The following is a 13,863-nucleotide window of genomic DNA, read 5'->3' on the forward strand; positions in this document are numbered from 1 at the left end:
CAACACCAAAAAAAATAACTTAATCAACAATTGGACAGGAACTAAATGGACATTTCTCAAAGGAATAAATATAAATGGCCAACATTTTGTTGTTTTGAAAGAATGTTCATCATCTGTAACCATCAGGGAAATGCAAATCAAACTACACTGAGATTTCATCATACTCCAATAAAAACGGCAATCAAGAATACACATAATGATAAATGCTGGCAAGGATGCTAGGATGAAAAGACACTTGTACACTGTTTCTATGATTGTGAATTAGTAAAACCACTATAGAATACTCCCAACCATACCACTCCTCTGTATTTATCCAAAAGAACTAAAGTCAGCATACTATAGAGATATACCCATGCCCATGTATACAATACTGCAATTCATAATAGACAAGTTAAGAAATCAACCTATATGTCTTTCAAGAGATGAATGACAAATGAAAATGTGGTGTATATACACAATGCAGTTTTATTCAGCCATAAAGAAGAATGAGATTATGTCATTTTCAGGAAATTGAATGAAACTGGAGAGCACCATGTTGAGAGAGATAAGGCAGCCTCAGAAAGTCAAGAATCACATTTTTTTGTCTTATATGTGAAAGCTACAGAGATTTAAAAAAAAGTGTGGTCGGGGAGTGGGGAGTAATATCATGAAAATAGGAAACCAGTATAGTAGAGAGTAGAGATCAGGGGGAGAGAGAAGGAAAAGGACAGGGAATATACTAGGAAATAAAATTGACCAAAGTATATAAGTTCACATACAGAATATTTAATAATGATTCCACTATTATATATAAGTGTAATTCATCAACAAAATTTTATTTAAAGTAAATGAAAAGTACCTCATAATACTAAGTTATTTTTTATATAATGGAAAGATGTAGTATATCTCAAATATGATGTATTTAGCTAAATTTTATCTAATTTATAGATGATACAAAGATCAGATAAAAAGTCAAAAAAGCATAGAAGATTAAATTTTAAAAGTATACTTAGAAAATATAAGATCTAATCACAAAGATTTATATATAATTTTATATATATCATTATATTATTTGTTAAAGTTAAGAAAATGAATTAAATATTCATGAGTAAGATATTAAACAAAATATGGCATGTCTACACTCAAAGACAAAAGGACTGGATTACACATAATTTGATTATTAGTCTCTTTTTTGTATTACAATATGGATTTGTTTCTCTAGTTCTTTCCATTATTATCCTATAAATTTTCCATAATGGCACTATGCTGCTATAATAATTTGGAAAACTATTATTTTCAATTAAAATAAGTCAATATAAAGACATATAACTCTAACAAATCTACTTCATAGGAAGAGTAAGAAAGGATCTCTTTGACAGCAAATCTTCTGATGAGTGTTAGGAATTTCCCTTGCCCATATCTTTAGATGGAAACTTTGCATATTAGAAGAGGTCTGTGCCAGTCAGACATGTATATGGTTAATGTGTTCAACTCTGGGGATCAATAAAAACATTAACCATATGGGACTCATTCAGATAGGGGCAATAGACCCACTGGAGCAGATGGAGTATGTGGAATTGGTTTGTATAGAGACAGAAGGGGTCAGATGGGAAGTGGTAGTGGCCATCTTATGTGTGAATAATGTTATCTGGAAAACTACTGGTTGAGTTCCATGTCTCTACAAACAAGGCAGTGACAGGAAACTACAAGGAAGAAAAATCTAGTATCCAAATAAAAAGAAAATCTTCCTAATCAGTAGAGATACTCAGCCATAAATCAGGCTGCTCTGCAATCAGTCTTCATTTATTATATATAACTCATGTTACCTAAAAGCCCTATTGACATGGGCAGAGACAGGGTACTATAAGCACAGATCTCCCTGGTATCAAGCACTGGAAGATGAGGTATAGGACCAGGAACACACTAAGGGGAAAGACCTATTCACCCCTTGGAGATGGAACTTCTCCATTTCTCCCTCACCCATGAAGGGTCCAAGCCAGTTACCAGATTAGGGTTAGGATGACATACTTTCCTCAAACACAGAATAGAAGCTGAGAGAAAAGAAAGTCAAGTGAAAGGCCTGGGAAATTATCCTTTGCAGATAAAGATGGGGCCCTCAAACCCTGAGAGTAAGCCACAGAGATAGTACTTAAGAACTCTCCTATCACAGTTAGACTTGCTATATTTTATTCTTCTCATATAGTTATGTTCTCCTTCTAGTATTTAACAAAGATTTTCAAAGTCCCAGGTTGCCTCGTTTCTGATAGGGAATTAAATATAAATATTTCTGCTGATATCTGTATAAGGTTATTAAAGCTGTTGTATATGTAGTGTTTTACATATATAGAATCTTTATTCTTTACAACAACCTATGAAGTAGGTATTATTATTATCCCAGTTTAGAAAGAGAAGAGAAAATTTGAGACATGGTGACTTTCCCAAGGTCCACTGATAGTAAGTGGTAAAGAAGGTATTCAAAATAAAAACACAGAGAAATTTTCATTGTTATAACTGTGGTCATTCATTCAAAAAGAAGTGCTTTCTTAAGCTATGTATTACTATGTGTGTGAGTGTGTGTGTGTGTATGTGTGCATGTGTGTTTATGTATATACCAAGTGTCATGAATGAATTACTTCTTCCTCCTTCCTCCTCCTCCCCTATATCCACTTAATGATGCTTCTAAATATGAGAGCCAGTGGAAGATACTAGACAATATTTTTATTCACCACATATCCAGGAAAACCACTGTAACTGCTGTAATCTTTGAGGTAAAAAAATAAGTTATATAAGATTACTAAACTCTAAACCCAACTAAATATCCCAAAGAGAATACAGTATTTTTTATAGGTAGTGATTAATGAATTAAGAACAATGTTTGACTTCAACACTGAGGAGTATCTTGAGGAATTTAGGAATTAACAAATTTGCTTTAGGAAAGGTAACTTTTGTGTGTTCTCAGCACCTTGAACAGCAGTGGTTCCCTCAGCTTTTAGGCAGATTTCAATCCTATGTGATATTGCATAATGTAGAAAAATCACTCTGTTTTAAATCCATCAAGTATATATTACAGCTGGCTTTCATTTAGTTCTCTTTAACATGTTCATTTAACCATAAACAAAAACTTGGGTAACTCCAGCACCCACACTTACCTGTGATCCAAGTGGTGAATTGAGAGAATGACTCCTGAATTCAAGTGGGTCTGTTTCAGGGTCACCAAAACAGTAAATTCATGCTTATTTCTCAGCTTCTGAAAAAATTGCTCAGCTGTAGCTGTGGACGCTTTTATACTTCTGGGAGTATCTAAAAATAAATAGATAAACATATAGTAGGAATAGACTAGAATTTGATTTTATAAAATACCTTATATACATGTAACATCTTTCCAAAAAATTTGTCAAGTAATAACTGGTAAATTCCAAATTTTAAAGTCTCTACAAATTCTTTCAACAAGACTTTATGCTATACATAACACAGCAGAGTACAATGACAAGAATCGTTTGTATTTTGAACTTATTTTTTAGGAATCTTTCTTCAAAAATGTCACCTTTGAAGCAAAGAATCAAAGAGTCTTATTTGAAGAAGTGTTCTTCCAAGTTCTCTCCTTTTACACTTCCTTTACCTTAGATCCCAGAGCCACATCAGTACCAACAAAGAGCAAAAACATAAACTTCCTAGAATAGGACCTAAAAGACCATGCTAGAGCCATTTTGCTTTTCTGACACCTCCTGACAGAAAACTGGATTTAAGTCTATGTGCCATTCTCCATGTCGGTGTCTTTAGTCAGAAGGCTTGCTATAAATATATTTGTTAAAAGATCAGTGAAATTAGTCACTCTCAGCCTTCTGTGCAGTGAATGAAACATTAAGATCGAATTATCTCACCATATTTGTTGAAAGAAATACGTAGAATTTAATTTTTATCCCCCCTTTTTTTTTTTCCTCAGGCTTAGAGAAATTCTAGCCAAGGAAGGTTTGCCTGGAAAAGGACAAACTTTTACTCTGCACTTTCACATCACTTAGTCTTGTACTCCAACCTCAGGACCCCGAGAATATGGATGAAATATTTAGGGACAGAAATTAATTTGGTGGATGCAAAAACTCTACTACTCAAAAAAACCCCACTAACTTTAAGTACAATGCTCTACTATTTACAGTGTGTGTGAAGAATTAATGAGAATCAGAAATGCAGTATATGTTGTTAAAAAAAATCATTCTCTTCTCATCTATGCTTCAGCCTAGGTAAGTAGTTCTTAGTGGGAGAAGTAGCATTTGGAGTCCTACACATTTACTTATGTAGGACTCTTTTATGTATTACAGAACATTCAACATTCCTGCCCAAAGAATGCCTGTGGCACCCCACCCTAGGTCACTTCGATCCCTCAAGGTATTCCACACATTTCCAACATTCCCTTAATATAGTGCGTAAGAAACCTGGTTGAGAATAAAAATCTTGCTGAAAAAGAAACAATAGGATAAATTCATACTTCCTTAGTTTTTTAAGTCCACAGATTTATAAATAAAGATTCATTCACCTGGTCTGTGTCCATCATCAGGAATACATAAGCCTGAAGAAGCCCATGAGATACCCATAAAATAGAGGATATATCTCTTATATATATGGATTATGTAAATAATCCAATATAATAAAAAATGTTCTCATATAGGTAAATCCAAAGGGCCACTGAATTAGATGGAAAATTAGCCAACAGCATCTGAAAGGAAGGCTAATAGATAGATGGCATTTGATCAGAAGACTACCAGGTAGAAAAAGGAAGGAAAGGCATTCCAGTCATTAGATACCTTATGAAAAAGCACAGAGTTATGAGCAGTCATGGCATAGCTAAAATGGGTGAAGAACAGCCATTGCTGATAGAGTTAGAAAGGAAAGCTGGACTGGATGAGGCAGGAGTTTGTAGAATAATGTAATAGATACCTGTGTCAATCCCATCACCATTTACAAATTTCCTTCTTAGAACACAAAAAACTTTGATTTGCCATTGAGACAAAATCCCTCCTTCCCTGAATCCATGACTTCTCTATGCTAGATTCAGTCATATGACACACTCTATCCTATCAAAGCAATATCTATCCTTTTCCACAGTAAACTGGCCCAGTAATAGGTACCTAATCCAGGCAATAAAGCTAGACTCAGAGTTTTTGTTCACAGTTTTAGGAAATGCCAGATACAGTGGTGGACACCTATATTCTGAGGTACTCAAGTGGCTGAGAAGAGGATCATAAGTTCAAGGCCAACCTGGACAACTTACCAAGACCCTGGCTCAAAATAAAATAAAAAGGACTATGCAGCTCAGTGGTAGAATACCCCTAGGTTCAATTACTACCGGGGAAAAAAAAAGTACCCACACACTTTTAGGAAAAAGAAATTTTTCTTTTAAACTTCCAAAATAACACTCAATATTCACAATTCAAAAGCATAACAATAATTTACAATTTCTGTCATGGTCAACACAATAGTTTCTCCACAGTCTCCATCAGGATTAAGAAAAGTTATAGAAAGGATTCCATACAGTTCCTCCTAGCTCCTAAGCTTTTTACTTCCTCAAGGAAGCATTCAAAATATAATTCTGAGAGAATGATCTCACCTAATGTTAATTTTTATTCCACTCAACTTTGTATAGAAGTGATCATTCACAACCTTCATTACTTCAGTTTAATTTGAAAGATAAAAGAAATTTAAAATTAAATTATAAATATTTATTATGCTTCTCCTCTTTTCAGGAAGGTGGAGTTTGAGAGGCATTCTTTTTCTTGCCAAGCAGGATGACAGATGGGGATGCAAATAAGACAAGTAGAGAAAGGACCACACTGCATACATAAGTGATAATCAGACCCACGGAGTGAACCAAGGACTTGGAGCAAAGATCTTGAGCACTTGAGCTGTGAGAAATAGAAAAAAAAAATTAAAAATGTGATAGCTACATGACTTTTATTTTTAAAAGAAAAAAAAGATTCTTAGAGAAGAATTTGTGGACCCCGAATTGTGGGCCCAGAACATACAAGTGAAGGCTGAAGTCACTAAGTCACTAAGATTGAAAACTTGATGAAGGAAACTAAAATACTGATCAATCTACATTTTGGAAAAACTTCCCTGGTGGCCACATTAAAGGTCGTTTGAAGAAAGAAAAGGAATGGAAACAGATAAGACACTTGAGGAAGGTTTCTTAAAAAATCAGGGAGTGGGAGTGGGGAGACAAATAAATCCAACTGAATCTAAATTTTATAGCTTGAGGAACTGAATAAAAGTAAATGCAGTAAGGGCATAGTGTAACCCACTGAGTTTCAGAAATTATCTAGTTTGGGTGATCACTGACATTTATGTTTTATTTCACATATCTTAGATATTACTTTGGCATTCATAAACTACCTTTCCCCAATCAAACTGATATTTTCTACTTTGATGGTTAACAGTGACATGGAGTCACTGGTACTCGAATTTCTTGTCAAGCTCATGGATGAAAGAGCCAAGTGAGCACCGACAGCATAGATGCTTTGCACTGAGATGCTTTGGAAAATGCTGAAGCAATGTGCAGAGCAGCCCCATCATCCCCCATCAGGGTGGCAGTGAGGACCTATGAGGCCTGAAACCAGCTTATATTTGAAGCTAATTAATTCATACAAGGTCACAACTCAAGATAGAATTACTTAACCACTCCAACTTCTTTACCCAAACTATTTTCTTCCTCTTTTGCTGCTGCTTATGAAGTAGGGCGACTTGCAGGAAGGAGAAACACTTCTGCGTGAACCAGAAGCCATGTTTAGCATAGTTTTCATACTATAGTGATAAGAAAGATAATATTTGTTTTTTCCATCCCAATTGGCCAAGTTTGTTGCTCAGGTGTTTAAAAACTAAGGCTTACATGAGCTTCCAACTGTGTTGGAGTAATGGGCAGGATGGAATACCAATCGAGAGAGAAAAAACTGACCTGACACACCATGCCTCGGTATGCTCTCCTCACCCGGCTTCCCCGCCTGGGGGGCCCAGGATACACAAGTGAAGATTTTTAAGTTTCCTAGATGTGACAAAGAAAGTACTTAACAGGAAGTGAAGTCATGATTTTGCAAGAAGAATCAGTTCTCCATCCATAGAACACCATCTGCCACCAACCCTTGCATTACCCTAAAAATATTGAAGTCTATTTTCCCCTTTCAAACATGTTTTCAAGAATTCATTATGTCTTAATCCAAGAAGGATTTGATAGGGGTCTCAGCACTCTGTGAGACACATTAGAATAGACCAGAGATGTAAGATTCAGGAGCTATTTGGAAAGCAGGACCTAAAGAATTTGGTCACTAATAAACCACATGCAAAAGGTAAGACAAAGGGAGACAAGGGATTCCAAATTAAATACAAAGTTTCTAGGATGAGGAACTGAATGAAAGTAAATGCAATAAGAGCATAATGGTACCCACTCCATTTAGTGCTGTGGGACATGCACCTGAAAGTGTCCAGTAGAAAGCTGGCACTTCAGAATTTTATCTTACCAAAAGTTGAAATTGAAAATATAAATTTAGGTGTTATTAAAATGTAGTATCTAAAGTCAGGAGAGTGCCTGATTAATTCATATGAATCATGGAAGCAAGAGGAGAATGAAAAGATGGACATAAAAACACTAGATCAGTGGTACAGCAGGGATAGCACATCTATGCTACACACACACACACACACACACATACAGAGACATTTATGTATACACATATATATATATACAAATACATATATGATACACACACATATATAGTGCTGCACATGTGCTAATATTCAACTTTTATCCTGCAAACTGCATAATAATATATTTTTTCACCTTTGAACCTACATTCCATTTTGTTCTCACAAAGCTCCTGAAACATGACAGCAACAATCACTGCTTCCTTTTTCAGTAAATTGAAAGTCATGAAACAATCCATGTCCATACAAAGACACTCAGCAAGTTATAATAGAATGACAATTTCTGGACCAATATTCTTTTTTTTTTTGGGGTACCAGAGATTGAACACAGGAGCACTCGACCACTGAGCCACATCCCCTGCCCTGTTTTGTATTTTATTTAGAGACACGGTCTCACTGAATTGCTTAGCATCTCACTTTTGCTGAGGCTGGCTTTGAACTCACAATCCTCCTGTCTCAGTCTCCCAAGCCACTGGGATTATAGAGTGTGCCACTGTGCCTGGCTGAACCAATATTCTTTCCACTAAACTGTAGTGCCTCCTAAATATGGCATCTTTATTGATGCTTAACTGTCACAGATTCAAATAAGAGTACCAACACAAAAAAGGTAGTTATATAAGTTAATATTTTGGGTTCCTTAAGTAACTTAGTAGTGATTTTTAAGAAAGGTCACTTTAGGCATTTGCTTTTCTGTTGCCAAATTTGTAAAATTAGAATTCCCATCTTCTATTCTTATCTCATGGATTATATAATGTTAAGAGAGACATCTGAGTTCCTGTGATCATTACTACAAAATGCAGTTCTGGTGCTGATCAGAAAATCAAAGTCATAGAAATCAACATATTAGAATTATTTTTACTTTATTTTGTTGTCCTTAAAGTTTCAGATTAAAAATTTAATTCAGAAATGTCTTCATTTTTTTTTTCCAACAAGGCCTCCTGTTTCTTATCTTCCCCCGCCACTGGGATTATAGATGTGCATCACTGTGCCCGGCTGGACCAATATTCTTTCCACTGAACTGTAGTGCCTCCTGAATATGGTATCTTTATTGATGTTTAAATGTCACAAACAGATTCAAATAAGAGTAACAACACAGAGAATGGTAGTTCTATAAGTTAAAATATAACTTATATTTCAGGAAAATATAGAAGTTCCAAAAACAAATTTAGAAGCCAGAAGAACAAGTTTCCAAAAATTACCAACCTTATTAGCTGTTTTAAGCATGTAGTAAACACCATGAGTTTGGTATCAGCATTTTATACTTATCATCTCAAACTTACAAGCAAGGAAACTGTCAAACTACCAAGAGTCATATAACATCTTTCTGGTGATTTTCTGAAATTACTTTCATTGTAAGTATCCCAAACTCAGACCAAAAAAAAATCAGTTTTCAGAACTGACAAAAAAATATTTAGAACTCAAATTATCCTTTTGTCTGTATGTATCAAGAATTCATTCCTTTTATTGTTTAATAATATTTCATTTTCCTTGAGAGCAAAGTTTATTTATTCATTTACTTATTGAAGAACATTTGGGATGTTTCTAGGTTTATTTCTTTTTTGTAATGCTGAATTTGAACCCACAGCCTACTGCATGCTAGGCAAGTGCTCTAATGTAACAGAGAGAGTAGAGACATCCGAAAGATGTCTTTTTGTTTTGTCTTGTTTTATTTTTGGTCCCTAGTACTTCCTCTTTCCCTTCATTTCTCCCTTTCACTATTCCCCTTCCTCTACTGATCCTCCTTCTACTTTTTTTTTTATTCGTGCATTATGGGCATATATAAAGGTAAAATTCACTGTGGTATATTCATATATATACATAGCATAATGTAGTTAATTTCATTACACAGTTCTTCCCTTTTCCTGTCCCCACTTCCTTCCCCATAACCCCCTTATTCTGCTCCACTGATCTCTCTTCTATTTTCATGGGATCTCCTCCACTTTTTATCCTGGTTTTACCCTAGCAGTCACATATGAGAGAAAACATTCAACCCTTGAATTTCTGAGGCTGGATTATTTCATTCAGCATAATGTTATCCAGTTCAATCCATCTACCAGCAGAGGCCATAATTTCACTCTTCTTTATAGCTGAGTAAATCTCACTGTGTAGATAGAGCACATTTTCTTTATCCATCCATCTGTTGATGCGCCCTTGGCTTTATGCACAATCGTGCCCATCACCCTAGTTCTACAAGACTTTGAATGTTCATTCTTTTTTGGATAAAGATCAATGTAAAGTGAAATTCTTTTCAAAGCATGGCAGACAAATTTCACATGAATTGACTACTGAGGAAAAAATAGATTAAGAAAAGGAGTGTTGAAAAGCTACTACTAGGCTCTGAAAACAACCTGTCAACATGCCCATGCTACTTTGGATCTTTTAAACTAGAGAACTGATTGAGTTTAAATACAAAATATATTCAATTTTTTTATTTTTATTGTGTGCAGAGCCTAAAAATCTCACTAAGAAAATGACTAGTAGCATTTCAAACTAATTATTAGAAAATAATGGAGGAGCTCAGAAGCAATAGCAACAAAATATTCATTTTTAGTCAGAATTATGAGGATAAAATGATGCGTTTATATATTGATGTAGTAACAATTTCTAGGAATTTGAATTTCTAGGGATTTTATTCCCTTCAAACATGGGGGTTGGGAAAGAGAGAGAGAGAGACAGACAGACAGACAGACACTGACTTATTTCTAAAATAAACTATAATTTAATGCAGTTATCTATACAGCAACAAATACAGGTGTTTACTGAAATATAGAGTGAGATTAGAGTTTTTGTTGCTTATTATTTCTTTCACTATTGTGCTGTTTCAATGTTTTATTTTGCTTTTTTATTGAAGATACCTCTTCTTAATCAGGTATAACTGACAAATATAAATTCTATATGTGTGTATGTATACACACACATATATGGTATGCAATATGATGCTATGACATACACATATATTATGAAAGAATTATCACAATCAAGGTAACATATCCATCACCTAATATGGTTGCCATTTTTTTATTCATGGCAGGAACACTTAAGATTTGTTCTTAACCAAATTTTCAAATATGCACTATAGTCCTAATAACCATATTCATCATTCTGTATATTAGATGTACAGAACTCATTAATCCTGTATAAATAAAACTTGATTCCTTAGACCGGTATTTCCCCATTTCCTACATTTTCTAGCAGACAACTACTGTCTGCTTCTATGGGTTCAACTATCTGGACATATATACTATATACAGATTCCACATATAAGTGAGATAATACAGTATTTGTTTCTCTATGCCTAGCTTATTACACTTAGCATGATGTTATATTTGTCCACGTTGTTGCAAATGATAAGATATTCTCTTTTTTTGTTTAAGGTTAAATAGCATTCCATTGTTGGTATGTACCACAAATTTTTAATTTCATTTTCTTTTTTTCATTCATTGGCAGACATTTAGGTTCTTGTCATAGTTTGGTTACTGTGGATAATGCTGCAATGAACATGGGGATACAGATTTTACTACAAGATACTGATTTCATCTCCTTTGGATTTATACCCAGAAGTGAGATTGCTGGACTATTGTAGTAAATCTACTTTTAATTTTATGAGAAAGTTTCATAATGTTCCATAAGGTTGGTACCAATTTGCATTCTCAGCAACAGTGTAAAGGGCTCCTTTTTCTCTGTATCCTCACCAATACTTGTTATCATTTGTCTTTTTGGTAACAGTCATTCTAACAGATATGAAGTAAAGTCTCACTGTGTGTGGTTTTAAGTTGCATTTCCTTGATGTTTAATGATGTTAGTATATTTTCATTTACTTGTTGACTATTCATACCACTTCTTTTAAATATTCATACCACTTCTTTTAAGAAATCTTGTCCAGGCCTTTGCCCATTTATTAATTGGGTTATTTGCTTTCTAACTATTGAGTTACAAAAATTCTTACATATTTTATATGTTAACCTCTTATCAAATGTATGGCTTACAAATATTTTCTTCCATTCTGTAAACTGTATTTTCACTTTATTGTTTCCTTTTCTGTGCAGAAACTTTGCGTTTCATATAATCCCATTTGTCTTCTATTTTCATATTTGTTGTCTGTCCCTTCAGAGTCAAATCCAAAAAATTGTTGTCCACACCAATGTCAAAAATATTTTAACCATGTTTTATTTTAGTAGTTGTACACTTTCAAGTCTTACATTTAAGTTTTTGATCATTTTGAATTGATTTTTTTATATATGGTAAGGATGCAATTTTATTACTCTGTATGTCTTCTCACAACACCATTTATTGAAAAGACTATCCTTTGCCTGATATGTCTTCTGACACCTTTGTCAAAGAGCAGTTGCCTAAAAGTGGGTGGATTTATTTCTTGGCTTTCTGTTCTGTTCCATTGATCTATGTGTCTGTTTTATGCAAATATTATGTTGTTTGATTATTATAGCTTTGTTTTGAGGTCAAGTAGTGTGATACCTCTGCCTTGTTTCTTTTGCTCAAGATGGTTTGTTCACATAAAGTCCTTTGTGTTTCTTATGAATTTTTAGGATTTATAAAATTTCTGTGGAAAACTTCATTGGAATTTTGATAGGGATTTCACTGAATCTGTATATCACTTTGGACAGTATGAACATTTTAACAACATTAATTCTTCTAATATATGAACAAAGGATAGCTTCACATTTATTTCTGTCTTTTTCAATTTCTTTCAGCAATGCTGTTTTAGTTTTCAGGGTACAGGTCTTTCATTTCCTTTGTTAAGTTAGTACCTAAATATTTTTGTAGCTATTGTAAATCAGATTATTATTTTAATTTATCTTTCAAATAGTTCATTGTTAGCATACAGAAGTATTTAAGTATTTCTTGTGTGACAATAGTAAAAGTAAAGAGAAGGGGTTTGTCCAAATTCCAATAATTAAAAAAAAAACAGTATTATTTTCTTCTTTTGCAATTAAGAAGTATCACTACAATTGCCATTAGGAATCGAATGAATCTTCATGCACTGAACTGTGTAACTTGAATTGATTCTTCCCCACGTAAGTGAACTAATGAAAATACCATATATAAATTCAATTATAAAAACTATCTAATCTCAGATATAGAATGTTTGATTTAGATTGTTCCAAAACTCACCAAATTACGGTTCTATATTTTTTCAATCTTTAATGAAATGTTATTACCTTCAAAATTCTGATTAGAAATACAGGAAATTAGAACTATTACTACAGTTTCTGTCCATTGCTCTTACTTTCCCTTCAATATGCCCATGCATTTATAGTGCAAACTTTCAAGGCAAATTAATAGTAACAATTTTCAGAGCCATTAAAATTTTATCAACATTATATACGCAGTTTCCAAAGTCTTTAAACATGAACAATCTCATTTAAATCTTACAGCAACTTTTATTAAATGGATTATTGGCTCCATTATAAAAGAAATTGTAGAGTAGAAGGAGATGCACAGAGAAGCCAAGGAAACTGGCTGTCATCACCATAAGTGGTTCAAATCACAGCTCATTTCTATGAATCTCCTATATTGGGAAATACCGAAAGCAATTCTGGCTGTATATATTAATAAATGCACCAAATCCAAGGGGCAGAGACAAGACCCTAACCCAAACAAATGGCTTCCTATTTTTATAAAAGTACTACAGCACAACAGTGATCCATATTCCACAGAGTAGATAAATTATCATTCTAAATTAATTTTTAAACTAACTTTCATATAAGCATATAATGAAAGTACATTTCTCTTGATTTTTTGGATTAATTAGGCTTTCAAATCTACAAGATCATTTCTATCATACAATCTTTCAGCTACATACTCTAATCTATTGAGATACAAACCACAAATTTAAAACAAAAAGCTTTTGTAAAAGCCATTTTCAAATAATTCTGCTTAAAAAGTTATTGGGAACAATGTATGAGCAATTTATAACTTTTTTATGACACCAACTCACATCTAATGATAGCACAACCTCACCCATTACAAATTGATATGCTTTGTCCATGACTAGCCTAAGAAAGTATAAGGCATCATACCCTTAAGAAGGCTGACCTGGAAATTCCTATTCTACTTTCTTAATCCTACTAAATCCCAAAACAACCTCAAAAGTTTCTTTAAAATATAAAACTATGATTTGTTTTGATGTAAAATAAACATGTATCTTCATGAGTAATTTACAAAAATGTGCAGTAGTTT

At 33.7% G+C, this 13,863-nt stretch overlaps 1 protein-coding gene across 2 annotated transcripts in view; it reads right to left on the reverse strand.

Moving 5' to 3' along the window:
• The window catches only part of Nell2 (neural EGFL like 2), a 366,697-nt gene that overhangs the window by 301,315 nt on the left and 51,519 nt on the right, over positions 1–13,863 (reverse strand). For both annotated transcript variants that reach the window (XM_076852784.1, XM_076852783.1), the window contains exon 3: positions 3,129–3,279. In XM_076852784.1, the coding sequence (XP_076708899.1) occupies positions 3,129–3,279 (151 nt within the window). The remainder of the gene's footprint in view (positions 1–3,128; positions 3,280–13,863) is intronic.

Source organism: Callospermophilus lateralis, chromosome 4 (assembly GCF_048772815.1).
Source record: "Callospermophilus lateralis isolate mCalLat2 chromosome 4, mCalLat2.hap1, whole genome shotgun sequence".
NCBI lineage: Eukaryota > Metazoa > Chordata > Mammalia > Rodentia > Sciuridae > Callospermophilus > Callospermophilus lateralis.